The 27,647-nt window shown below is 39.8% G+C and overlaps 2 protein-coding genes across 8 annotated transcripts; one reads left to right on the forward strand and one right to left on the reverse strand.

Annotated features, from left to right (window-relative positions):
• Positions 1-548: 548 nt before the first annotated feature.
• On the reverse strand, positions 549-9,909 carry KCTD9 (potassium channel tetramerization domain containing 9). Its single transcript, XM_068662473.1, has 12 exons — positions 9,757-9,909; positions 8,025-8,146; positions 7,322-7,365; positions 7,047-7,143; positions 6,493-6,551; positions 5,922-6,050; positions 5,228-5,295; positions 5,030-5,125; positions 4,448-4,597; positions 3,973-4,078; positions 3,593-3,726; positions 549-2,820 (listed from the first exon to the last, which is right to left on the reverse strand). Exons 1-12 carry the CDS (start codon positions 9,802-9,804, stop codon positions 2,704-2,706), a joined length of 1,170 nt encoding a protein of 389 aa, XP_068518574.1. The 5' UTR covers positions 9,805-9,909; the 3' UTR covers positions 549-2,703.
• A 153-nt stretch (positions 9,910-10,062) lies between these two features.
• CDCA2 (cell division cycle associated 2) lies at positions 10,063-25,959 on the forward strand. Of its 7 annotated transcripts, XM_068662463.1 has the most exons (19): positions 10,063-10,321; positions 10,815-10,867; positions 11,068-11,664; positions 12,282-12,412; positions 13,033-13,180; positions 13,967-14,163; positions 15,092-15,170; positions 15,758-15,909; positions 16,029-16,113; positions 16,639-16,862; positions 16,947-17,025; positions 17,155-17,193; positions 17,634-17,689; positions 18,197-18,298; positions 18,718-18,858; positions 19,621-19,792; positions 20,268-20,479; positions 20,869-21,744; positions 23,445-25,959. In XM_068662463.1, exons 3-18 carry the CDS (start codon positions 11,280-11,282, stop codon positions 21,706-21,708), a joined length of 3,042 nt encoding a protein of 1,013 aa, XP_068518564.1. In that variant the 5' UTR covers positions 10,063-10,321; positions 10,815-10,867; positions 11,068-11,279; the 3' UTR covers positions 21,709-21,744; positions 23,445-25,959. The 7 variants fall into 7 exon arrangements, with proteins under 7 accessions (XP_068518564.1, XP_068518565.1, XP_068518567.1 ...); XM_068662464.1 differs by lacking the exon at positions 10,815-10,867; XM_068662466.1 differs by lacking the exon at positions 10,063-10,321 and having other exon boundaries at positions 10,386-10,867; positions 20,283-20,479.
• The last annotated feature ends 1,688 nt before the right edge of the window (positions 25,960-27,647 follow it).

Below are 27,647 nucleotides of genomic sequence, written 5' to 3' on the forward strand. Positions count from 1 at the left end.
ACACCCATACAGATGCCTTGTATTTGTGTTGTTACTGTTGTACCATGTAGTTTATTAGACTGAAATTGTGAGCCCTTTACAGACCAAAGCCAAGCAGTTTTGTTTTTTCATCCAGAAATGCTTTAGCACTTCCTTATTAAAGTAACGCAGCGGAGCTGCTTGTACTGTGTGATGATAATCTCTGATGTGGGAAGTGGGCCTTAAGTAGCATACATACCTATGGAAATTGCCGTTAATGACTTCTGATTCCAGCTATTTTATTAAACAAATATGATGGGTGGGGACAAAGCAGATGAATGACAAGTTAAGAAAATGAAAAGAGACATGGGAAAGTTCTTAGAGTGCATTGGAAAGTGCAGCAGTCCCCCCCAAGGGCTCATGAAAGGCAAAAATCAACTTCAGCTGCACTATTTTTAAATTTGTATACGAGGAACTATCAAATTTAAAGTTTGGCATCTTTTATATCTTATCTTTCCAAGTTAGAGTCATGTAAGGTTGAGTTTATGTTGTGTGTGGTTGTTTTTTTTTAAATAAAGACCAAGACACACTTATATTTCACACTTTTATTAATGCAATTTAAATTAGGCTGGAACCTTTAATTACTGAATATGCCACTTTGGGCTATTCATACAGCTTTGTTGTAGCAAAAGAGGTACCTTAAATTCATCTGTGAATGAATGATGCCACATGCTGTGATTATTTAAAACATAGTGCTTCAGTGAAAGTTCAAATATATTTTATACACAGTGATTATGAAAATATATTTTTTCCATACAATATTTTACTTTTGCTAGCTAGAAAATAAGATAAAGAAAAATAATTCATTTATTTCTCTAGCCCTAGGAATCTTCTTCTGCAACATACACATCACTCAAAGGAAGCGATGAGGTGGGAGACAGGACTCCACAATCAAAGTATTTCCCTACAGCTGTATTTCACCAAGGCTATAGTGTTGTCCTAGAGACAGCTCAAGAAGCCAGGAAATCCTGAAGGAAAAGAAATCCTAATTCCAAACCACGTGGCTGTAGGATTTTGAGTCCTGGAAGTTCATGTAATATGCCTGAGTCAACCCAACTTGAAAATAAGGGAGAATCCTGCACTTCTCCCCAAACAAATCATAAACCTTTCCATAAACTAACCTTTATAGATTGACGGCAAAGCAGCATTTTCATAGCAACTACTGAGACAGTATGACTTCTGTTCAGAGGACAGCAAAATCTGCACCTAAAAGGCAACACACTGAAGTAACTGCAACTCAAACCACTGCTAACAGTATTCCATTCTTTAAGTTTTAGGATACATTTGTTCTTAGCTTCCAGTAACGGTTGCATTTCCTTAAATTCAATGTTAGCTGTAACTTTGGGGTATTTTTAGTAAGCATCTGAGGTATGAGTTCTTGATGCACCTTTTTTTTTTTTTGGTATAGTTTCTTCATGTGCTTTTTGATTGTATAGAAAATAAATGTTTTGTTAGATGAGAACTAGATTGATACTACAGCAGAAACAGCTTATTAAACGAAGTGCACCACCACTTAAAGAAATGCTGAGAGGCTTTCTGCACTGCAGAAGTCATAGTTCCATATTTGCTCACAGGTAAAGCAGTTGTGGAAAGGGCGCTGTGCCCCATGCAAGAGGCTTTTACAGCCACTTCAAGCAGGCCCAAAGTGGTATATTAAGATCTGGCTGGGGAAAGGATTATGCTCATGCTTTCAAGGATTCAGTGTACAATAGTATTTGCATAGTACATTGAGGCGAAAGGGGTGCCATTTATTCATATACTGGAGTCACGACAGAGGAGAAAGGAGTAAGTGCTGTGGCCCCAATGCCTATCTCTACTTTGGTGAGAGTGGATTGTATTTTCTTACACACATTTAAGTTCCCACAAAGAATGAAACATCGACAGGTACTCCAGGTTGGGAGCGGATAGGACAATTAAAAGCAACAGCATGTTTCTTAGCAGCTGTGATTGATAGTGCAATTTTATACTAACACAGAAAGGATTAAGTAAGCCATACAACTTCTGATGGGGGCATTTTTGTTATAACTCGATCTGCTGCATACGCAGATCCCTTCAGTGGAAGGCTTCCACAGCACATTTTAGATGATGATAAAGCTGTTCAATACCTGAATTCTAACTACTACAAGGCAATATGTTACCTATGATGACAGTTAACTACTGTTTTCACCCCAAAAGAAAAGAGTACCTGAAAACAGCCTGTGGACATTGTCTAAACCACATCAGTCATTTAATACACTGTGCATGAATGAAGAAACTAACTGTAAATACACTAACTGTAATAACTGTAAACCTGAACTTCGTTGCTACTATACATGAATAACATTTTCTATTCATATTGCAGCTACAGATTTAATAAATAGAATTGCATATATTGTGCTTTATAAATTAAAACGCATTCCAAAGTGAGGCAATGCTAAACAATGAATCTTTAAAAAAAACAAAAACAAAACACAAACATTCTGGTCCTAGAACCAGCCCCCTTCCTCACTCTGTTCAGAAGCAGAAACAGTACCTGTTTCTACCTCTTCAGTTAAAGCTCCCTCCCCAAAAAGTGATCAAAGAGTTTACTTAGGCACTACTGCAAATATAAGTCATCTAATAACCATTACTTCTAACTTAACAAGGGGAGGAGGTGAAGAAAGTCACAAATGTTCTGATTCCTTCCTCTTCAGCATATTCTCTTCCCTATCTGACGCTCTGAGACATGTGCAAAGGTGTCAGCATCTCTTCAAAAATAGCTCCTTTTACATTAGATCCCCTCAAATTAGCTTCTTGTAGATCACAACCTGAAAGATCACAATTCTAAAGAACAAAAGAAAGATTAAGTATTAGTTGAACATGTACAGAACTTTGATCAAAACCTTAACTTTATTTATAAAGAAGCCATGTCCACTTCTTTAATTTCAACTTCCTTTAGTGTATCACTCTAGTGTAGTTTGAGTTATTTCTTTTAAGAAAGTCGTTGCTTCTCATAGTAGGAACTGGATTTATTTTTAAGTTGTTAGACTTACACTCTTTACATCAAATTACCTTCCAGGAATTACCACTGCTTGTTAAGCAATGGTAGAAGAAAGCTGCCTCTCGAGATCTCATCATATACTGCACTGAATGCTTCTCTAGAACTTCAGGAAGAACTGCTACTGTACATAGCTTGAAACAAGCTAGTTTGTTTTTCTACAGCAACAGTGAGAGGAGTGTACAATGTGCCAACAGTTGGGTAAGATTCCATTATTACTCTACAAATGACATACCAGGAGAAAATACAAACAGAACATGCACCTGCACTTCTCCTCAGTGTTGGCATGACCTCACACTAAGAGTTAAGTTTAGCAGTATTTCCAGGCTTCACTTTGGAGAAGATGCAAGCCATTCCTGTGGCTTTGAGACACTGCAAAGCCAAGTCTTCAGACACATCTTCCAAACAGAGGCAAGAATGAAATAGGATTTTCTAGATGATCCATATCTAAGACTAATGAAAAGACTACTACATTCTGTCTTGTATGGAGGTGGAGAATCAGCCAAAAGCCAACAATCCCCCAAATTTTATCAGTATATAGAATTAATGATAACTCACTTCCAAATCAGTTCCTGCCAAAGTTGCTCCTCTAAGATTACAGTTTTTTAGTTTTGCGTTTTTCAGTGTTGCCACTCTGAGATTAATTCCTGTCATTTGACTGCCTTCCATGTCAACACCTTTCAAGTTAGCACCTAGAATGCAAAAAAAAAGAAAGTCATTTTTACCAAGAAGAAGAGTCAGAAATGCAGCAACTCCAGAAAGATGCTTGCTCAGAGCCATGTAAATTGATAGAGGTCAAGGCAGAACTTGGAGTTTAATAGTTGCATACTCAGTCCTGCATACACATGTAAGGATGCGTTGCACAAACTACAGCTCAATCTGTCATATGGAACTTAAAACACATGTGGTTCAGTTTCCAAACAGGCAGAACTCCTTACCTTCCAAATTAGCTTTAAGGCCTGATGGATCTTCAAAATTGCACCCTTTTAGAGATGCTCCTTCTGCGTTGGAACACAGCATCTTTACCCCTTGGAGGTTTGCACACTGATGGAGATAAACGCATCAATGATATTCATGAACAATGCCAAAAATGGTCACCTTATAGTCTTAATTTCTGTTTAGGAAGTTAGTCTATTAAAGTACAACAGCCTTGTTACTGTGAGACAGTGTGAAAGCTTGCCATAATATTACTTCATCATCAGGAAGGCAGGTTGTCTCTTCTTCCCTACAGAGGGGTAGGATTTTCATTTTTTTTTGCTTATTAAGATAGCTTCTAAATGCTTTTGAAGTGATCTAACTAGAATATCAGAAATATCGAAGAACTATGTTTTACATCTATCTGCTTGTTTCCCCTTTCCTTAAAATAAAGGAATGATATCCCAGACTTTCCAAGACATAACAATTCTTACTTACATCGAGCACCGATCCAGAGAGGTCAGCTCTTTCAAGATTGGCACAGCATAAGTTGGCATGCGCTAGGTTGCAACGGCTTAGGTTGGCCATCTTGAAGTTTATATAGCGAAGATCTAGTCGAGAAAGATCTGCTCCACTGAAATTGAGACCCTAAAAACAAAAACCCCCAAAATTACAGAAAATGAGGTGCAGCTCAGACCACAAGTTGTTAAAAGACTCACACACAGAGATATATGTACACACAGACATACACAACAGGACCACCTATTCTAGTACATAAGACTAATGCAAATGCAAAACTCTAAAGCATTGGCTTAGGTTATTCAAGCCCGTCTTACAGTTATGTAGAACAACTTAAATCGCTCCTCAAGAAAACCTTCAACCTCAAGAAGGAAAGTGGTCCAAACACAGCATTCAAATTTCCTATTACAGTCACTCTGCCACAGCTTGGACTCAAAATTCAATTAAAAAGAGAAGGTGGGGAACCATTTGAACTTTGTGTTATCTATCACATGATGATGCAGGATATTTCACCACCTGACACCAACACCACAGAACAAGACAAAGTCTGCATTTTCGTACCTGACATCGCAGCTCAGACTTGGTTGGGGTTGCCAGCAGGAATCGCACAAACTCTTTTCGAGATATAGGAGAATGATCCTCTGCTGGCTGTGAATTCTGTTGAGAGAATTGTTTAAGAGCTAATACAGATAGGACTAAGTTATATATTGCCTGGAAGAACAGGAGATGCACGTTCATGTATAAAAGCAAGCAACTTACCTTAATAGCTATTTCTAGGTGCTCAATTAGTGAATCGATACCGAAAAACCTGGCTTCTTCCAAAACACCTAACAAAACAAAGCAGTACTTGTTAATTACAAGGAGCTATTAAACAAGATACCATTCTTCCCTTACTGGCCAAGCAGCACACAGCCACACCAACAACAGACCAGAAACTTTGCTAATCCATCCTTAGTATTGGAAGAGCATCAGTTCTGTCTAATTTCCCCACTTGTTAGAACTCTATTATTTTAGCTACACTAAAAGAGAAACAGATCACTTGCTGAAGTTGAAGGAATCTTTAACAAATGCATGAACTAATAAAACTGTCAGCCACACACAGTATGCTACAAATAAGCAGACAGAGGAAAAGCGAGCTTGCTTGTGCTAAAAGGAAAAAATGAATCAGAGAGGATGTTTCCAACACCAGCATTAAGTTAAAGATATCAAATCCGAGATTATGGCCAGATATTAATTAAGTATGGAATGTTTAATCCTCTCAAGGTAAGCTTAAACAATTTCTTAAACCAAAGGTGTGGAACTGTGCTCCTCGAGAGTAAAGTCACCATAGAAAAATCCCAAACATTTAGATAATCATATAAAAAGTGCCAGTGATTTCATCATGTTTACCAGAGGGCATAGTTTGACTTCTAAAGAGTAATAATTGAGGAGATGCCATCCAGGTAATACTTACCTAGCAAATTGATGCCATCATTTACAATGAGCTGTCCATGACGCAAATAGTTCAAAATTGGTTCAAAATACTCTGGACTGCGGTCAATTAGGAATGCTCCTCTATGATCTTGCTTATTTCCCCAAGCATCTGTTTCCACAAAACACGTATCATTAAGCTTGATACATTAATAGAAAAGCATTTGCTTCAGTTTCATATTGTTACTGCCAAGGGGGTACTTTCCAGTTGCAAGGGTGTTTTTTAGAGAAAAGGAAGGAAAGTAAGAGTGAGGGGACAATATCCCCTTACCTCTAACTCTCTCCTGCTATAAATAACTAAATATTTCACCACATGCATAAGAACCATTGCTAGAATAAAAGCAGCATTAAGATTTTACTCTGCCCCTGCTTCATACAGTGTTTGCCCATTGATCCTGGTGACAAAACATCAAGACACAACACAAATAGGAAAACCTAAAATAAAAATAAAAAGACCCCAAACATATGAACAAGAGCTTCAACCTTGACAGTGCCTTTTACCTACTTTGCTGATTTGTTAGCTTAAAAGGTGAATTTTATTTCAAGACACTAACCTTTATCTTTAAACATGTGGGCCAACATACTGTCAGGTTCTTTATTCACCAAAGTGCTCCTAGAAAATAAAGGCAGTGCAATTTTACTTTCACAGTGGAAAGTTTAGCTGAAGAGACACACTTGCTGGTTGCAACGTATTTCCTGCCTTTGGCAGCTTGAGGGTAGTAATGGTGTGCAATATAAATTCCAACAGCTACAACACTAAACTGATTTAATTTCATACAGTGCAATAACAAAATACATTTCTGACCTCAAAGGTATCTCAAACGTATTTTAAATACAAAGCACTTAGTTATCTGAAATATTCCAGGGATAAATCCAGGCCCATTCAGGCTTTCTGCCAGTTTTACCATGTGTAAACTGTTGAATTATTGCAAAACTGCAGTAGCAAATGCCTAATACCAAAAAAGCTGCAGAAGTCAAAGGCCTCTTACTAAATAGTCAATGATTTTTGTAGCTCTTTCTCAAGAGCATCCAGAGCCTCACCACCTAAGCCAGCTGCTGTAACCACTGAAATCAAGTCCTTCAGGAGCCAAACTAGTCCCATTTTTACCGTGTTGTGGTGAAGTATCGGCCTCCAACATTGAGCGTTAACCAGTCTGTGTGCGACCCAGTTAGTTCCTCGTGAGGTCTCGCATCAGTCTGAGGATCTACACAGGTAAGGAGAACACAACAATTATTAGAAAAATGGTAACTATTTCAAAATCCTTCATGTGATAACAGATATCTCCTGAAAACTGCAGAAAACTATTTTTTTTAATTTACCTAAAGCAAACCAAACCCTCTTTCCATTAAAGAAGAGGTCAAACAAGAATTACAGAGACTTACCAATGAATGGTTCCCCTTCACAGACAAAGAGAACATCATCATCCCTGAAAGAGGGAAGAGAAAGATAAGAAAAAAAGATTAAGCATAGATCTTTTTTCATCTAAATGACAGTAAGACCCCTTCCTGATTACTTTCAGGTAAATGATAACCAGTGGCCATTAATTAGAACTTCAGTATCTGATTTTTGTCCTGATTTTGCAGATTCCAGGGAACTGCACTACTGTCAACTTCACTAGAGATGCTACCAATAGATACCTGTCTCCATCAGGTAGGAATCACTTTTGTTACTCAACAAGTTTAATTTTACAAGAGTTACTTTTCTCCCCACTCTGGGTGGATTATACCAAACCAAAACAATGCTACAGTTTGTCTCCTTTTCAAAAAAAAAAACTCATCCCACTGCTGAATGAACAGTGGGACTTTGCTGGTGCATTCATTGCACTCTGAATCAACACAGAGGGACGTTAAAAGGCATAAAATGCAGCTCGTATCAAATTCTGATTCACCAAAATAGAAACGCTTTGAAGTTCCACAGAGAGCATTATTTTGCCTGGAGGTGAAAGCACCTTTGAGGATACTGGCTGGAAATGGTGAGATCTGTTTTGACAGAAAGCTCTTGTTATTGATTAAGGTCAGAGCATTGACAGGCTATTAAGTCTCTTAGTCCACATCCACGATTTGAGTTTTACTGGATAAACCTTACCTAATCAACGCGATATCATCAATGAGTCCGCCTTTTCCATTGTAAACACTGGTCGCCTTTATTCCCAGCTTATTACTAGCCACAGACAGCAAATCTGACAAAGTGCCATACACGGCCACGACCTGGGGAGGAGAGAGGCAGCTGGAGACCCTCTTTTGCCCAGCTCTGCCCTTTCAGGGCCCTCACCCCCTTCCGACGGGGGAAGGAAGGTGTTCCCATGCTAGTTGTGTGCAGGTTGGGCTCAACCTGCACTGTGATCACTCAGGAGACATTACTACCACAAAGCTTTTAAAGAAACCAGCAAAATTTCACAGAATCATTAAGGTTGGAGAAGACCTCCAAGATCACCCGGTCTAACCATCCCCCTACCACCACTGTCACCACTAAACCACGTCCCCAAGCACCCGGCCCAACCTCTCCTTGAACACCCCCAGGGACGGTGATGCCACCACCTCCCTGGGCACCCTGTCCCAGTGCCTGACTGCTCTTTCTGAGCAGAAATGGCTCCTCATTTCCAACCTAAACCTCCCCTGGCACAACTGGAGGCCATTCCCTCTAGTCCTGTCACAGTTACCTAGGAGAAAAGGCCGACCCCCAGCTCCCCACAGCTTCCTTTCAGGTACCCGTAGAGAGCAATGAGGTCCCCCTGAGCCTCCTCTTCCCCAGACCAAACACCGCAGTTCCCTCAGCTGCTCCTCACAGCCCTTGTGCTCCAGGCCCTTTGCAGCCCTTCTCTGGACACACTCCAGCACCTCCACATCCTTGTGTCAAGGACCCAGCACAGCACAGCACTGCAGGCGCAGCCATTCCGGGGCAGGTAGAGCAGCTTCCCCCCACTACCAGCAGGACCTTGGAGCTCTTCTCCAACCCCAGTTACTCCCTGGTACCTTGACTCCCTTATTCCAAGGTTCCCTGGTTCCTTGGCTCCCATATTTTGTGGTTCCTTAACTCCCTTATTCCCTGGCTCCTTTATTCCACAGCTCCCTGGCACCTTGGTCCCTTATTCCATGTTTCCCTAGTTTCCTGACTCCTTTATTCCCTGGCTCCTTGGCTGCCTTACTCCATGGTTCCCAGGCTTCTTGACTGCCTTATTCCCTGGCTCCTTGGTCCCTTATTCCCTGGATGCCTTACTCCATGGTTTCCTGACCCCTTGGCTCTCTTATTCCATAAATCCCTGGCTCCTTGGTCCCTTATTCCCTGGTTCCTTGACTGCCTTATCCCCTGGTTCCCTGGCACGTTGGTCCCTTATTCCATGGTTCCCTGGCTACATGACTCCCTTATTCCTTGGCTCCCTTACTCCATGGTTCCCAGGCTCCTTGGCTCCCTTATTCCATAGACCCCTGGCTCTTTGGTCTCTTATTCCCTGGTTCCTCGACTGCCTTATTCCCTGGCTCCCTTATCCCCTGGTACCCTGGCACCTTGGTCCCTTATCCCCTGGCTCCCTTACTCCATGGTCCCCTGGCTTCCTGACTCCCTTATTCCCTGGCTCCTTGGTTCCTTGACTGCCTTATTCCCTGGCTCCCTGGCTCTTTAGCTCCCTTATCCCCTGGCTCCCTGACTCCCTTACTCCACAGCCCCCTGCCTCCTCAGCCCCCTGGCTCCCCACGGCCCCCCAGTCCCCTATCCCCTGGCTCCCTGCAGCCACAGTCCCCTGGTCCCCCGACCCCAGGGCTCCTCATCCCCTCACCCCCTCATCCCCCCGGCCCGCTGCCCGCCCCCCCCCCGGCCGCACCTTCCCGTTCCGGGGGCTGCCGTTGACGAACAGCGTCACCCGCCGCATGCCGCCCGCCCGCTCCTCCCGCTGCACGAACCCGGAAGCGCGGCGCCCGAGCGACAGCGGCCGCGCCCAATCGGCGCCCCGCCCCGCCCCGCCCGACGGCCAATCGGAGGCGGGGAGGCGGGGCGGAGCGCTGCCGGCTGCCAATCAGCGGAGGAGAGAGCTGTGGTATTTGCATACAGTGGCTCGACGCCGAGCGTGGACTGTGATTGGCTCGCCAGGTCACGTGGGGTGCGTCAGAGGGGCGGTTATTTCAAAGCGGTGCTGCGTCCCGGCTGTAACGGTTCTTGATCCTTCCGCGCTCGGGTTGTCAAAGAGTCCCCAACCCCTCCCCCCACTACCGGCTCCGGGGGGCGGTGACAGGGGCTCGACCGCGTCTCGGGGTGGTCGCTTTATCCCCGAGAACCTTGGGCCGCGGTGGCTGCGGGCTGTGAGGGAGGGGAGCCGAAGGAAGGGAAAGCGCGGAGGGATACGCGGCGGGGCGGCCCGGTTTGAACGCGAGAGGCGGGCGGCGGCGGCGGTGAGGCGGCTGTGAGGGGGGCGAGGCGCTGAGGGGACGCTGAGGGGAACGGGGGGCGCTGAGGGGATCCGCTGGTGCTAAGGGGCCCCTGAGGGGTTGGGGGACTCAGAGGGGACCGGGACGAGGGGTTTTGTCCCTGCAAGGGTCGCCAGGGACTCCTCGCCCAGCCCCGTCTCTGTACAACCCCAGGGAGGGGGTGTCAGGTCTTGCTGTGACTTGAGCACATGCGGGGTTTAACGGCTTAATTCCTGCTCCGCAGTATACAGAAAAAGCATGCCTTCGTGGGGATGAAGTTTCTGTCATGTTTTCCTGGATTCTATACGTTTAATCTTAAAATGCAGGAAACCAAGCATAAAAGGCATTAGCGTCTTTAACTTCACCAAGTTAGCCTTTACTAATGCTAACTAATACTTATTGCAACATTTATTATAACAAAGCAATCACAGTGTGGTTGTGGTTCACATATTTGATGCTAACGTTAAGTTTGTCATAGGGTAAAAGTGCAGCCTCCTAGTTACTTGTGAAACATCTGTGGTGAGGTGACAGGTGTGTATTTTTATTTTTCTTCTCAGCCTTTTTATGCCTTTTCTGTGTAGCTTTCTGGAGATGCACCTTTCCTTTTCCACCCACGCTGATAAACCCCTCACTATAGAAAAGTCCGGGAAATTCTGAGGTTTGGTAGTAGTTTGTGAATCGTAGTGGGTTCTTACTGAATGCCTATTAACATTTCTTATTCTCTTTGATAGGGAGCTGTCATTATGGGAGAGCAAAGAATGACTCAGTGTTTCATTTGCCTCAAAATCCCTCAGTAACACTGCACAGACTGTCAAAGCTTGTAAATGTTATCCTGGAAGTTAGAGGTAATGAGAGTAGAAACACTGAAGAGAAGGAAGAGACCTCTTTTTCTGATCTATCAAAAGACCAGAAGATTTGCAAAGTGACTGAATCAAAAGCCACAATGGCATCTGAGAAGGAGAATTTAAGCGATGGGAACCAACTGTGGTTGCAAAAACAAGCGCTGAAATACTCCAAAGTCCTAGAGAAGGAATCATCCCACAGCAGAAAGGATGCTAGCTGTCCGCTTGCTGAATGCTCTGTTGATACGCTGAAAGGGGATGTGCTTGGTGAACCTTCCTGGTCTTTGAACAGTAAGGAAAATTTTTCAAGAAGTGGACCCGGTTCTTTGGGGGATGAATGCTGCTTGCCACCCAACAGGGATAAAGCCGAAGAAAAATCCTATTGTGGAATAGTGGAGAAACCAAGGAGAAATATGGTTGACTTCGCAACTGTAACAACTGCTGAATTTGGGATTACTCAAGAAAGTTTTACTAGTCCACCTATGGGTAAGGCCAGAATGATTCATGTCCTGTTGTCCTTCTCAGAGGGACATCTGGAGGTCATCTAGTGCAATCCCTATTAAAAGCTTCAAAGTTTGGCCAGGTTGAGATTGTCTGGCTGAGTTTGGATATATTCAAGGACAGGAATTTGATTCAATTCTCTATTTGCGCTCATTCCCTGTTCTATTTTTTTCTGTCTTGGTGACAGAAACTTTCACAAAGGAGTTGAGTAGCAGGACAAATTCTGCAAGTATTGTGTGTGGTTCCTTAACCTGCACTTGAAAAAGTTGAAAAAATTGAAAAACAGCTGAATTTCTCACTTATGTAGTTTAGTTAAATGTAAATCTTGCTTTTTGTCCTCTTTTTTCTTACGTAGAAAAAGAATGTTCTACGTCTTATTTTTCTGATAGTTGAGCAGAGTTTTAGAATCTGTTTTGATTTAGTTGAAAGCATGAAAGAGAAGGAAGGTTTCCTAAGCTGAGCAGTTAAATATGACTGTTTCCATAAATAACACAAACAAATCTTTAAAAAAACAAAACAACAAAAAAAAATCTGCCATGAAAAAGCCGTAAGTATTCTGCTGTAATTTTTCTTTTTTTTTTTTTCCTCCTGTGTCATTTCAGGGAAGTCTCCAAATGCATTAAAGTTAAGGCGAAGATCAGCAATTGGAGTACGAGGGTCACCAGAAAATAATGCCCTTATTCAATACCTTGCTCAGCAGAGAAGCAATCGGCAAAAAGAAACTTTTACACAAGTGAGTCTTGCTCCAATGTCAAACGTGTTACTTTAGTTTCCCTTTGAATCGATGGGTAAGACTTCAAATTTAATGTATGCTGGCAGAAGGAGAGTACAAGTCTAAGGAAGAAGTCAGTAGAAGAAATAACAGCGGCTTGAATTTTGTTCACTTCCTTAGGCACCTTGTTTTAAAATAAGGAGATGTTGCAGGTTTTGATTCTGTAGAGTCTAGTCTCCCCCATGCCTGATTTGCTCGTATATTTTAAATTTTGTTTACCTACATTTTGCTGCATTTGCCATACTTGATATCTGACTAATTAAAGCATTGGTAGTCCAAGATAAAGTAAATACTAACACGACTTTTTTTTTTTTTTTAAATCAGACTTTTAAAGTTATCTTTTATTATTTCAAACTAGCATAGACCGTCAGAAAACTAATTCTGGAAATGGCCTAGAAGGAAACAGCAGATTACTTGATATGATTCATTTTTACTTTTTTACCATGTAACTAAAGCAGCAGCCAGATAAAATAAAATATTCTCTTCTTCCCTGGGTATGTTTTATGCTGAAGTATAAATACAAAGTAAAAAAGCTCATGTCATCTTAGAAAAAGTATCTCATGACATTAATTTTCTTTTAGCCTGCTAGTCCTTTTAAATTCGCCAAGTCATCGAAGAACAAAATCACTGTCTTTCAAACACCTTTGAAATCAGTGCAAGAAGCTGAAGGGCAGAAGAACTTCCCTGGACTCTCACAAGCGTCTGGTACTTCTCAGGAAGCAGACTGTTGTAAGTTAATTGTATTTCTGGTACATGATTTATCTTAAACATTAGGTCTTTCTTTAAAACAAAACCTATTAAGCAACACAATATAAACAAAAATGTTTTCCTTTACAAGGGTAGACAATGGTTTTGTTATGTCTGTTTGTTTTTGGTTTGAGGGTTTTTAAGTCTGTCTTATTTCTTAGTGCATCCTGAACAGTGATTTCTCAACAAATCTTGAAGAACATTGAAGACTGTTTTTCATGGTTGTTCTCTTAACCTTACTTTCCAGATTTATGCCTTTTCATGTACTTTTCACAAATTATTAGTATTTTCATACTTCCAGGAACGTGGGAATGGTTTTAAGGATTGTAATAACTGGTTTTAGCTCTTCTTACTCTTACTCGTCTTGTTTGTGGAGGCTTCTGTTCAGTAGCTTTAGGTGCAGTAACTTAGAAATCACGATGCATTACTGCGTGTTGTGAATTTCATTATTTCCTAATGGAAATAGCAAATATTGCGAAAGTAGGTCACAACAGTACTGTGCCAACTAAAAACAAACTAAAATTCATTACTTCTCTGGTACTGCTGGTATTCATACATTTATATAAAAGGAAGAACTTGCTTTGTTTTGAAGATTTGGTAATGTTATTTTCAAAGTTGAAGTCAAAATTGGATGATTTTTTTCCTAGCTAGAAAAGTACCTAACATACTGAATCTTACATTCTTTTGGTGAAGAAACACCAAAATAGCATTGCCTGAAAGATTTGAAGTTTGCTGTTGAATTGTCGTTTTTTTTTTTTATCACTGTAGCTGAGAACCAAGTACCATTCACAACAAAGCGCAGTCTGGATCAGCAGAGTGAGATGCCTGTGTCTGACTGCAGTGGAGCTGATTTGAAAGAAAATTTAAAACAGAACTTGAGCTATGGCAGTAAGCCTGATTCCAAGATGTGCACCAGCTTGTCTTCACACCAGGATGTGACTGTCACTGAACCTGCTCTTTCTAAGGTACTTACACAAATGTGGGCAAAGAAAAATAGCGCAGCAAATCTCCCTTGAAAGAATTATTTTGTCTTATTATGACAGGCCAAGGAAAGCAAAATCTGGTGTGGACACTGATGTTACGGACAATGGGGATGCTACAAGCTGTCCTAGTTAGCAAGATTATTCTGATAATTATATGGAAGTTATTCTATTAATAAGATTTAAATATTTATTAATTTATTTTGAATACAAAACTGGCACTGTGGGATGTCAAGTGCACAGATCTGGCAAGTTGCTTTTTGCAGATGTCAAAACCAACCCTACTGCTCATTGGGATGGTTTTGAATGCGATTTTAAATCTCTGCCTTGTACGTCTTTGGCAGTTGTTTGATATTCCATGTAAATTAATTCATCCTCATTTCCATTTATGGTACCTAATCCTTTTAAGTTTTCAGCCTTGTTATCTTGGGAAAACTAATACAACTCAAGTAATGGATGTCTGAGGAAGCTGCAATCCTTGTTTCTGCTGAGATTAAAAACTAGTTAATGTTTTTACAAGGCACCATTTGCAAGTAGTTCCTTCTGTCTTTGGCCATTGAGACTGATTTGAAGAACTTCAGGTTCTTTGGCCAGATAGGTGTGATCTGTGCTATTTGGATTGAAAGGTTCAGCATGCAGGTGAAAAGTATTTTCTGCTATATTCAACAACTGTATTCAGTTGAGGATTGAGAAACCTCAGTGTGTTTTAAGAATGCCAGTTGATACTTCCGGTGCTAATGGATGAAGCAGTCCTTTGGCAAGTATCCCTTGTATACATTAGGAATGAGTTAGTGAGCATACAGACAAAAACAGATAGATGTCAAGTACTTCACAAAACTCAGCAGATTATTTTATCTCTTTATCATGTCGTGGGAGTGTATATGTATCTTTGTATTCTTGTAACTTTTTCTAGGAATGGGCTTATAAGCAACACAATCCTATTGAATATTCGGATGCAATTCTCATTAGAGATATCTTAGAAATGAGCCATGGTAAGAAGTTTTGTTGTTATTATAATCTTGTTATATTCTTACTAGAAACTAACATATATATTTGGAAGGTGGAGCAGGTCCTCTTGGGTGGTATGTTAGCTATGTGATACAAAAAGCAAGTTCAAGCAGATACAGGGTGGCAATAAGTGTTTAAGAATTTCCCTTGATTTTGCTAGGCCGTGCTTAAGGAAAAGTGTCACTGAGCACTTCATGTCTGCGAAGCAGAATGTGCAGACTCATGGGCAGAGAGAAATCCCAATGTGAAATCTTACCCTTTACGTAACACTCCCATTTCATTTCTGTTTTTAATAAATTGCTCAAAGTATGAAAAAAATCTGGCATAACAGTAGCAGAAATTCAGAAAATAATTGATTTTTCTTGATATACCAAGTGAAATTGCTGAGAAAATCTATTGATGTGTGTACATCTATAGTTAAGATTGCTAATACTAAAGCCTTCTCAATTTTACTTCAGTCTTCAATTTTCACATCTGTGTACTTGCTCTAAAGATTTCAGTCCTGACCATATCAGTAAAGTCAGAAGTAATATCATATCAGACCTATACAGAAAGAATGCTAATTTTGCAGAACTGAGCCTGGAAATCCATGATGAAAGCAAGCCACCTGTCACACCACTACGAGTGGGAAGTGCTTCATTAAATGAACGTACAAAGAGTGGCTCCCAGCTGCGATCTGTGCTGAAGAAAACACCACCAAAAGAACTGACGGATTGCATTAAGGTTGGTCTACTTAGGTGGTGGTGGGAATGCTAAGGCTAGGCTTAGCATTTGATTTGAAAAAGGACAATCTTTAATTATGTAGTACTGATTAGATGATTTTATCACTTAAATTTTTATAGGTATACTCAGCTGATACTGTTGGCAGTGGAGGAAGAGAATCTCTCACAGTCTCTGAAGTAAAAATCTATGAAGCATTGCAAACAGGTCTGACTCCATTTTTATGGGTTTTCTTATTTATTTACTTTGGTGGTGGTGGTGGTGTAAATAGAGTATTCCTTAGGATGATAGGGTCTTGCCTTTTTTGCAAAATATGAAGAATGTTTTGCATTAACCACCACTGAAGGAAGTAGCTCACACATAAGGTCCTATCGAGTAAAGTCGAAAATAAAGTTGTCAAGGAAAAAAAAGTCACTTCAGAAACCCTTTAATAGCAGGATTGATAGTATTGCTTACATTTCAAGAAATTTTACACTTGTCTAGTTGACAAGTGAACTTGCAGAATAGTTGAACTTTTCTAGGTTTCTATTTTTTCCTTAATTCTTGATAATATAATAAAGCTAAACTGAAAATCCCCGTTGAATCCACAGGGCATCTAAGGGTGGTATTTTGCTGTTTGGTTGGGGGTGATTTTTCAGAGGATGTTAAGTCCTGTGAAAAGACCTTGTAAAGTCTCTGCTCTCTAAATACTCTGCTTTGAGTTCACTAAGCAGTTGGTGTCTTTTGCTACAGTAGAGAAAACTGAACAATATAGCTCTGAAAGGCCAAAGAAGAAAAAAGTTACTTTTGGAGAAGATCTCAGCCCAGAAATATTTGATAAAACTTTGCCTGCAAATACTCCCTTGCGCAAAGGAGCAACACCAGGCCGTCATCCGGGATCACAAAGCAATAGCCTTTTTACAAGGTCAAGACTCATTGAGGAGCCATTACCCCAGCCAAACTTTGATTGCGATGATGTAAGTTGGTTTAAACTACAAAAATAGCTTCTTACAGTCTCCATGAGCATTCAGTATTTTAACTTTTGTTTGCTCATCTTAAAGCAATGCGTTGAGCCTCTTGAAGAGTTACGAGAGGATTCTGTTGCTGCAGAAGACCTCTCACCTGTTGAAAATACCACAGGTAACCTTGAGTTGTGTTTTTGTCATTAGATAATGCAGCTTTCTGAAAATTGAAAGGTGACGGTTGTGGTTTTTTGTTTTATAGAGGTGATATTAGTACTAAAAGTTAAATGTTCTTGCTTTCTTCCAGAGGTCACTGGTGTAGCTGCAGAGTCTGCCTGTTGTTTAGGTAAAGTGGATGTTATTTCAGCTATTATTCTGTGCGAGTGGCTGATCTAATTAGACTTACTGCTTTAAATAATTTGGTTTACTATCTTAATTAAGATATTGCAATTTTGATGTTTTTAAAATAGCAAGCAACGCAACAAGAAAATGGAAAGGGGAATATACATTTGTGTGTATGTCTCTCAATGAAAGCTTTACAAGCACTAATTTTGTTAACCAAATCCTCCCAAGTTTTGTGTTCTTCTGTTCTGATTTATATTGTAAGGCAAGCTGTTTTTTCTTTAATCTTTCCATGTTTGATAGTCCTTTATGCATAAAATCTTACTTAAGACTAAGATCTAAACATGCTGTGCATGATGTTTAAAAACTGTGTGAATAATTTCCTCAATGTGTTTGGCCTTTTTTGTTGAACTGAACCAATATTTCTTTTTTCTTCATATACAGTAAAAGAATCTGACAAATCTTACACAATGACAACTCGTTCCTCTACTAAAAGGAAGGTAAGTTTCTTTAATGTTTTTTTTTTATCATCTTCAAATAGGTATGTTCTGTATACCTCTCGAACGTATATCAGAGCTTTTGCAGCCTCAGATAAAAGGATTGTATAGATCCAGGTATATGGAAATATCTCCCCTTAGCGCAGCTAAGGAAATCTCATTTAAGTTATTAAAAACAGCTTTGCTTACAGTCTGATATTTTAAATTTACGATTTCCATTTAATTTTGCTGGAACTTTCCCAAATAGTCTAGCCACAGCAGAAAGTTAGAGATACTCATATGCTTTAATTTCATTTTCCTGCTTATGGGCTTCAGTCATGGAAATCTAGGAAGTTGCATTCATTGAACATTTAGGAGAACAGAAACAAAGTTTTCTGTCTAATTTTTCTGTTAGGTTTAACTTTTTTGAGATATTGGAGAGTGTGTGGGAGAGGCTAGTAACTTCAAATTTGTTCTGCAGCCTCTGATGATTCTCTCACTATTACTGAAAATGTGATTTGTGTTCCCAAGTCCAGTGCTGAAGATCTTCACTGTAACAGTGAATTGTCCACTAGCCATAAAACAAACAGACATCATCCTACCTGTATCTCTTCTGGTTGCTGGAATTTTAAGGTGCATAGAATTTCTTGTACAATTCCCATAAGAAATGCTTTCAGACATGCTCCAGTGTTGTACAGTTCTAGAATGATTTATTGGAGGGGGAAGGAGGGGAAAAAAAAAAAAAAAGAAAGGCAATTAGAAAAGTAGCCCATCTTGTCAGAAAGAACTAACTGAAGATGAAAATTTACTATATTCTTATTAGAATATCCTTTTTTCTTAAAAGAGAGCTCTATTGTGAAGAGACAACCTCTGTAAATCTTAACTGCTGAGCGTCCAGCTTTTATGACTTCATATATGAAATAACAGACTATTTGCAGCGGGGTTCTTATGGCTGTTGGACTGTGTGGCTTTTTAGAAAAAGCAAACATGCACCTGCACAGATGCACATACACGTGTGCCCCAGCAACTTAAAATTTCACGTTCCTCAACAGTGTAGCACCACTTCAGATGAGGTTGATCTTAGTATCCCAAGAGCCACAAGTGCTAAGAATGTTAAAGATACCAAAAATCCAAGGAAAAACAAACTTCAAAGACCAAAGAGTATTACCACATCTGCTGCCAAAAAGACACAAGTAAGTGACAGCCTGGTGAATAATAAATTTTATTTCTCTATCCAGATGTCTCATGCAGTTAATTTTTTCTTGTGTGTGTTTTTTTTGTGATTATTTTGATGTTTGTAGTAAAGATTTTCTAAAGAGTGTTTTGTTTCCTGTTGCTGCTGATATTCTCTTCTTCATGTCTGCCTTGTTTTCCTGGACTTACTGGCATGCCTGCATTGCTTGTTAGGGCTGACTAGCAGGGCTTTAAACACTTGCAGGGCAGAAAGGGTACTTCAGAGACAAAGAGCAGAACCATTGCAAATTCAGGGACACAAGATGAGTTTGTGGTGCTTCTCTTATGAACTGTGGACAGTTGATAATTCTTTGAACTTCCCCCCTTGTATGCCAGTTTGTTTTAAGTGTTATAAAAGTGTGAGACTTCTGAAGGATTTGAGCTTTTCGTATATTGGAAGGGAAAGCAAGTAATCCTTTTCAAACCGGGAAGATACAAATAAGCACGGAAGAAGAATCTGTAGTTTTGAACTGAAAGACTCATTTTTTTGATTTCCAGATTTGGTTAAATGAAACAAACAGAACTCTAGTATCTAAGAAGTAATCCTTCTTTGTATTGTAGCTTTTAAATGAATGTGTAGATAGCAGAATAAGAAGGACCTTAATTTGAGAGAAACAATTGTTTTCTCTCAAAATCTAGTAACAAAAGTTATTTGTTGGAAAATGTTGCAAAGGATCATCGTAATTGCATTGTGCTCTGCTTGGTCTTCTGCATCTCTTCAGAGAACAAAACATGCAAGCTCTGGGAAAAGAAGAAAGAGAAAAGTTAAAAAATCTTTGTATGGGGAAAGAGAAATGGCTTCTAAGAAGCCTCTTCTGAGCCCTATCCCTGAGATTCCAGAAGTTCTCTCTTCTGCCTCATCTCCAAGCTCACCAAAGGCAAATGCACTTCCAGGTAATGTGTTTGTAGTTTTGTTTTGCCTTACTCATTCTTTTTGCTTCAGTAGTTAGTTACAATGCTGTTGATAGTTATCTTCAGTTCTGTACATAGGTAAAGAGCACAGTATGCATTTTTCAGTTTTAATGGCTTCTGGAGTGGAATGAAGGAGAAATAAATGTTAGTCTGTAATAAGGCCCAAAGCATCCACTAGATTATTAGTCTCCAAGCGCATCACTTCAACTCTTACAGGACTCCAGTGTAAAGCAGACAACAAAAGAGACTCTGTCTTAACTGCAGACTGATGTTTTCATAGGCTTTAAAAATGCTAAGTGATGTGCAATAGCACTGTGGAGAGGCTTTTTTGATGCTGATTGTGTTCTGGAATGCTCATTTAAGAGGTTACTGTTTTGTGAGTTTGTTTCAGTACTCTAGAAATTGATTTCATACATTCACAAGGAGAGTCAGGTAACCATGTGTTATTCTGATTCAGAGGATGCATTTTTAGATTGGAAATCCAGCAGTGGTCAAAAGGATGTTCAATGGAAGCAAGCAATAGAAGGAATGAGAGAGGAAAACATCCCTGATGCTCACGTGTGTCCAATCTCTGAGGACCGGGATGTTGTAGAAACCAGCAGCCCTGACATTACGGTGTTTCAGGTGTCAGATGGTGATCTGAAGTCAGTTTCTGGCCCTGATCATAAGGTAAGTCATCTACTTCAGCATACTACTTGAAAATAAGTTTTGTTCTTGGTGTTGTTACATCCAAAAAAGTAATGTTTCTGGGAAGGAAAAAAAAAGCTAGCTGTTAGTGGTTAAACATTGGAACAGGCTGCGTGAAGAGGCCATGGCATCTGCATTCTTGGAAGGAAGTGTTCAGAACTTGACTGAACAAGTCCTCAGGCAGAATAAGGTGGCCCTGTTTTGGATCAGGTTCCTCCCAACGTGCAGGGCTGTGTTTTTTTTTTGTTTTGTTGGGTTTTATTTTTGAGAATGACTAGACTTAATGAGGAAATCTGTAGAAGTTGTTTAATTGTCAGCTGTTTTAAACAAGTTTTATGTGGATTGTATCTGCCTATAATTTTTTTTTTCAGTTTCCAAGCATTGTACCAGACACAAACTATGTTTCTGACACATATCACTGTTTCCAGCAAGCTGAAGAGACTGAGTGTTTAAAAGAGGAAAAAGGAGGTGATTGCTTGATAGAAAATGATAACTTACAGGGAAATTTCCCAAATACGGAAGAGTGGCTAACAGGGCTAGAATTTCCAGAACAGCAGCACACTGGCATACATGAGATTGCCCAAAGAACTGGCCGGCCACCAAAAAAATCTTCAAGAGGTAGAGCAAGAAGGAGAAGCAGTACTGTCTATACTCCTCCTGTTGAAAAGTTTGATTTTGAAACAATTGGAAATGATCTTCCACTTCCTTTTAATGTGGAGGAAGTCTTATCTGCTCCTCAGCTGAAAAATGACTCCTCAGAAGGGCAAAGGAAGAAGGGGAGCAGCAGTGAAATGAGCAGGGTGAGACGCAGCATGAGGCTACACAAAGATGCAGAAACGGAAGGACTGGCGTGGATTCAAGTGCCCAGTGAGATTCTAAAGAACCCTCCTCTGGTAGCTTCTGGTTGCAAAACCAGGAGAACGATAAGCACATGTGTCCTTACAGAATCTGAGAACATTCACGACAGAGAAGAAAATCCCATACAGTTTGCAGCACCAGGGAAGGAGAACAGTGACCCTGTTAATCCTGCTGATGGTTCTTGCAGAAGATGGAGGAGGAAGAGCATGTGTGTACCAACGCCTCAGGAAACAAGAACTTGGTCTCAAACCCGGAAAAGGAGCATAACAAATTCTGTACACAGCAAGGACAGAAGGAACCAAAGACTCTCTGAAGAAGCAGAAATACCTGTTGAAAATAAGGCCAACACTTAGTGAGGTTTCAGATACCTCCCATTTTCTAAAGTGAAGGTCAGTATTAGATTCTTATATTCTCTGGTGGGAGTACTATTTAGATATAAGAAGTTCCTTTTATCTTCTACTTGCTTCCTTACTCACTATTTACTCACTAATTTCCTGGGCAACTTAGAACTGATTTTCCTTGTTTTGATGACTAAAATGCTTGAAGATCAGAACTTTGTGGAAGTCCTAGCTTGGCTCAGTGCCTTGGTCTGGTAGATAGTCACAACAGGTAACCAAGATGACAAAGTCTTTTTCTCCACGATGAACTGGGTTCTGATAACCTCCTCACCATTGCCTACCTGCTTGCTTACATGTTTTCATACTTTAGTTCCATCTACAGAGCAATTCCAATTAAACACTGTAAATGTTATTAAAAACTCAACAAATGACTGACTTTCTCTGCAGTCACCAAGCTCAGTCATCTCACGAAGGCAGAGATTAATTTCTGTTGTGTACAAGGATTGCTGTAGGGACTAGTGATTTATTTTTTTTTTCAATATACAGCTGTAAGACGAAATAAAAACTTGTAGATGGATGCATAAACATTACTTATGCAATGTGCTTATAGTTGTGGCACCTGCACAGCAGTGTGGGTTTTCTGCTTGTGAAACTGAACTGTGATTGTTAGTCTGGTTTGTCTCGCGGATAATCTTGGCACATTTGCCCTATTCACAAACGCACAATCAATATATGAAGTTGGTAAATGGAGAGAAATCAGAAAACACGTGACATTTGGCAATTTTGAGTAACAAGGTTGATAACTAAAAAATATTCTTATAGTGGAAAGTTACTTTTTCTATGAATGGGAGTTGATACTAATCCATACTTTGGTAGAAAGGTCTTTTTTCTTGAAAGAGCAGGACTCGAGCTTTGAAGTCTAATCAATGTACATAAAATCTGAATTTGTCTTGAGTAATCAAACCATATTCTAAGAGATCCCCTTTTAGCCAGAATTGTTCAATGTCTTGGTATTTCCCTTGGGCTAGATCATTTTTATAAATTATTTTTGAAATCTGTGTTCTACATTTTAAAAGTGCCATAAAAAAAACTTTAGATGTTTGGGGAAAAAAAAGAAAAAGAAAGAAACAGAGTTTGGCTTGAAGGGGAGGAGTGTAAAGCAGCGAAGCTGTTACCTTATGCTGTAGAAACTTAGCTTTGCCTTGTCATACCAGAAGGGCAGAGTTTCTACAACTAAGGGCTAGGAAAGACCAGAAGGCTGGTCTTTTTAAAAGAAATAAAGAAATCAGTAAATTTGGCAAAACATTTTTTAAAACTTCATTGTTATATACAATTTTTTAAAATGAAATTGGCTAAGGGAAGTGAAATATTCATCATGCAATAAAGCTGCATTTAATTTGTGATCTTCGCTGTGTGTGTTTTATTTACACTGCATAATGTTCGGTAGTTGACCTGTCATCTTACTGTTTCAATTTTTCTAGTTTGAACAATAATAAAGCACGATGACTGTAGGTGGTCTACTTAAACATTTGCTGTAGCTTTTGTTTTTCATACTGCTCTGTTTCCGCCCTAGTGAAATACCTGTGCCAGCTTTCAGGAAATAATTTCTCTTGAAAATTTTCTCTTCTGTGACCTTGTTTTTACCATTAGTGGTGTGAAATAAAATATTTTATGTACTTGACTGCTTTTATAAAACTTAAAAACAAACAGAACAATTTCATGTTTATGCATGTTTTACTTTTTCTCTACAGACATCATCAGTTTTTCCCAAGACAAGAACTCCTAAGTCAACTTGAAAGGAACTCCGCTAATTAAATGCTGTTCATCTTGTACTGCTATAGAAATATTTTGGAATTTATCAAAACAGTCTCCTTCAGGTTTTATTTTGGCATTTGTGTCACAATGAAAATTTTCGGTTTGGAAACAGGATGGCAACAAACAAGTTACTTGGGTTAAATTTTGTGGTGATAGCAGTATGTTGGCTTGCCAGGAGAGGGCAGTCTGACATGAGTTTTTGTGGTTATCACTGAATTATCTTGAAAATGTACAAAACTGAACAAATGTTAGCTGAAATTATAATCTAAAGTTATGTGTGATCAAAATTGACTAATAATAGCTGCTACTTCTAACATTCAAAAAAATCAGAACAGCAAGTGCACTAAGTACTAAAACTTATGCTAGAGAGGTGAAATGCTTATGCACTGTATTCAGATATGGCTTTCTATGTGGAAATCACATAGCACTCTTAAACGCAGGTGGGCTCTGCAGTTGCTGCGGAGATGTTAGGGTTTACCTGTAACATCACATCAGTGTTTACCTGTTACATCACATCAAGCAGTGAGGGAAACCTCTGGAGACTGTGGGTGTCAGATTCTGAGTATCAGACTCAAACGGACAGGTCAAGTACAGAGACATCCTGGAGGAAGGAGGCAATAAACTAGCATATGGACACGAGAGGGCTGAATCTCCAAAGTGCTGCCTACAGCCTGCTTTTTGTGGTGCTGCTGTCCTATGCGTCAGTCACGGCAGCAGTGGAAGTGTGTTCTCCCTCGAGGTTCCTTGAGTGGATGTGTTAAGTGCACTTTAGATGTGGAGTGTAAGTAAAATCAGAAATAGACGAGCAAGGGTAAGGAGAAGGAAAAACGAAGCTTGCATTTGCCTCCTGGCACAACTTGGTTGAAAAAGGTTGAATTACGTATAGATGCTCGGTGGCAGTTCGCGTGGCTTGTGTGAGGGTGAGGTTCAAACCTGCAGAGAAATAAAGGTTGCAGTAACTGGGTTGAATCTGGAGAGGACTTGAGAGGAGGCGAGTCTTCAATTATGCAGGGCCTTGTTGGAGGAGGAGGTTAATGATCAGTTCTCCATATCTGTACTGGAGGGGACAATAAACAATGTTTGTAAATTAGAAAAAAAAATCTTTTTAAGCAGTAAGAAGCAGCTCCAGCACCAGAGATGGCTGAGCACAAGAATACATTGCCTCAGGAAGTTGTGAATCTCCAGCACTGGAGGCTTTTAAGAAAGATTAAGCAAACATCTGTAAGGAATATCTGCCTGTGACTTGCTCTTCTGAGGAAAAGCATCTCTTGACTCCTGGAATAGTGTAACCAGCAATTTGATGGTGGTGCTGCTTTGCAGGAAGGGTGACCAGCACTGTTCCCTTTCCAGTTTTGCTTTTCTAAAACTGAGTTTCCATAAACCTTTGAATGACAGCAGCTTCACTCTCCCCATTCAGTGAACAGAAGTACTTTGAGTTGGTCTCTTGTCTTTGTTGCTGGGTGAGGGTATAGGAATTAAAATTCAGGTATACGTGCAGTAAGTCCCAAGGTTCAAGAGATTTTGCAGTTGTAGTTGAGTTTTCAGCTGGTAATTGCAGCACTACCTGGAGCAGCCTTTCCTGGTGTTCTGTCAGGTTGGATTAGTCACTAATACCACTGCCAGTTTTACTTGTGACGTGGTCGTTGGACAAGAATGCCCCAAATCAGCATTGTACAACTGAGCTGTGTTTTAGTTTGATCAGTCAAGCATCACTACACAATATGTTAGACCAGGAGCTATGCAGTCTCCTGTTTTGAAGGCTAGCCTTTGTAGCCTTCAGTTTAAGTCACCGTTTCAACTATTTTTAACTAAGTTCTGTGTCAAGTTTGTGTATTTTAGTGGCGTCAGAGGAAATTTGTGGTACTGGATGTTTTTACCTCTCATTCACTTTCACTACTATTCTAAGGGGAAGCTTTTCTCTCTTTAGAGGGTTATTATAAAGACAGGTCTGTGTATTCAGTAATGATATAGCTAGTAATATATTACCAATATATTGCTTTGTTTGTGCTTTCCCATGAAGTGCAGTCTTAAAGTATTCTTGGCTATTCAGGCAGCTGAATATGTGGAAGCAAGAAGGAGTACATCGCAGCTGGGATGGTCTTCCCATAGACTTGCATTCTATTAGTCAGTTGAGAATACAAAGAGCAGTAATACTTCACGTCCTGACTTCAGAAAGTGTTAAAGGGACAGATTAGGGTCTCTATTTCTATTTTCCAGCAGTTATTTTATGCCAGTGTTTTGCCATAGTGAAGATGCTGACTGATTACAGAAGTGGAGACTGCATGACCGAGTTTTCTCCCATGTGATTTAAGAGAGTTCAAACAACTTTCTCAACCTGGCACTCACTGTAAGCAGTGGAAAGAAAATAAGGAGAATAGTATGTACTATTTTTATCATTTGCTGATAAGCTCTATTTGAAAATAATTGTAAATAAAGAGCTGAAGACATGAAGGTTTTTCTCTACTTGCTATTGACCAATTTGGCAATGGAAAGGGGAATTGAAATGCCTGAGTGTTGCATATAAATTTCACTACTGTATGTTTATTTACTTGTGATAATGATGTAGTTGTTTAGAACTCCACTAAAATGTTTTGTGCTTTAGCTCCTCTTCCTGACTCTGAATCCTCTAGCACTCTTATAGTTTACTTAGACCTGGAAAGAATTTAGCAATGAAGTGATCTATGCACGAGGAAGCAAACAGAAAATCATTGTTAGATCTGTATACAAGGAAATGGAGAGAGGAAAAAAAAAAGCCATTGATGTATGCCAAGTATAGTTTAAGCCTATAGAAACAGGAGCGGGCAGTGAAGAAATTTAATTTTCAAGCTGCTAACAGGTATGTAAGTGATGGAAATCATTTCAAAAACAAACTAACGTGTGGTTGAATATTCCTTCCAATGGCACAATTTTTAAATTAGGAGGTAAACACTGCAAATCACATTGTTTTAACTTGAAGTAAGGTAGTGCCTAACTCCACTGTGTTCCTGTGGAAAAAATGAGGTGGTGCCTGTAACTTATAGACAAGAAGGCTAATGTATTAGTTTTGTAATTAACTTGTGTAAATTGTGCATAACAGAGCAATTAACTACTTTAACCAAGCTTTGGAGGGAGACGAAGAAAAACCTGTGTGCGCTGGGAATGAGGGCATGGAACATATTCCCTAACTCAAACCTGAAAAACCTGGTGTTAGTCTTGGGTTATTTCCAGTGACCCCTTGACTCCCATCTTCCTGCCCCCTGCACAGATTTGGAACTGGTCAGCCATTTTTGTTTTTGGAAGGGAGAGGAGACAGATATAATGAATGGCTTTTATTGTGCAATATTTCAAAACCTTTTTGACTGCGTTCGGATGGGATGGAAAATGTTCTACCCTGTACTGTAGCCAAAACAAACAAAACATATTCCCTAAACCTGGATGTGTGTTTCACTCAAACTGGCAGTAGTTAGAGCTCTACTCTTAAACAAGAATTTAGTTTGACAATTTTTAGGCCTTGTTCAGCTGAATGTAACAGCCAAAGAAAATACGGGGAAAAAAATTAAATAATACACATATTTACAGCTTGCAGGTGGCATTAATTTTTGCAGTTCATAGTGTTTAGTTTCAAGAATCCCTGTTAGTTGGGATATATTGTAAATGTTAAAAAATATTCTTAATTGTCTTTTTTTTAAATGAGTTTTTGCTTTTTTTTTTTTTTATTTAATGAAAATAGTCATTCTGAAGGAAAATACATTTTATGTAGCTCCCTGATGGGTGATAAATAGCTGTGATTCAAGGCTTTAAAAGTTTAGGGTCTACCAAGAAACTGAAAATTCTGCAAACACAAGACCCAGCAATCTAGCAGTAAAACCTCTTGACAGAAACCTGCTAGGGCCTGGCTTCCAGCTCCACTAAAGTTTAGTTTAAATACCCTCTTTATGGTGCAGGCTTACTGCTGGTTTTTGGCATCGCCAGTCAGTTCAGTGAAGACCTTGCAGTGTGTAACCAAGATAATTCATGTTATGCAACATGTTTTATGGCCTGAGCAACCGTATTTATCGTTAATAATAATAACTTCAAATTTAGACACCTATGCCAAGAGGCCTCCGGGTATTGTAACAATGAAGAACTAAAACTGTAAACTATCAAAACAGACACCAGGC

This window comes from Anas acuta, chromosome 27, assembly GCF_963932015.1.
Source record: "Anas acuta chromosome 27, bAnaAcu1.1, whole genome shotgun sequence".
In the NCBI taxonomy this organism is placed as follows: domain Eukaryota; kingdom Metazoa; phylum Chordata; class Aves; order Anseriformes; family Anatidae; genus Anas; species Anas acuta.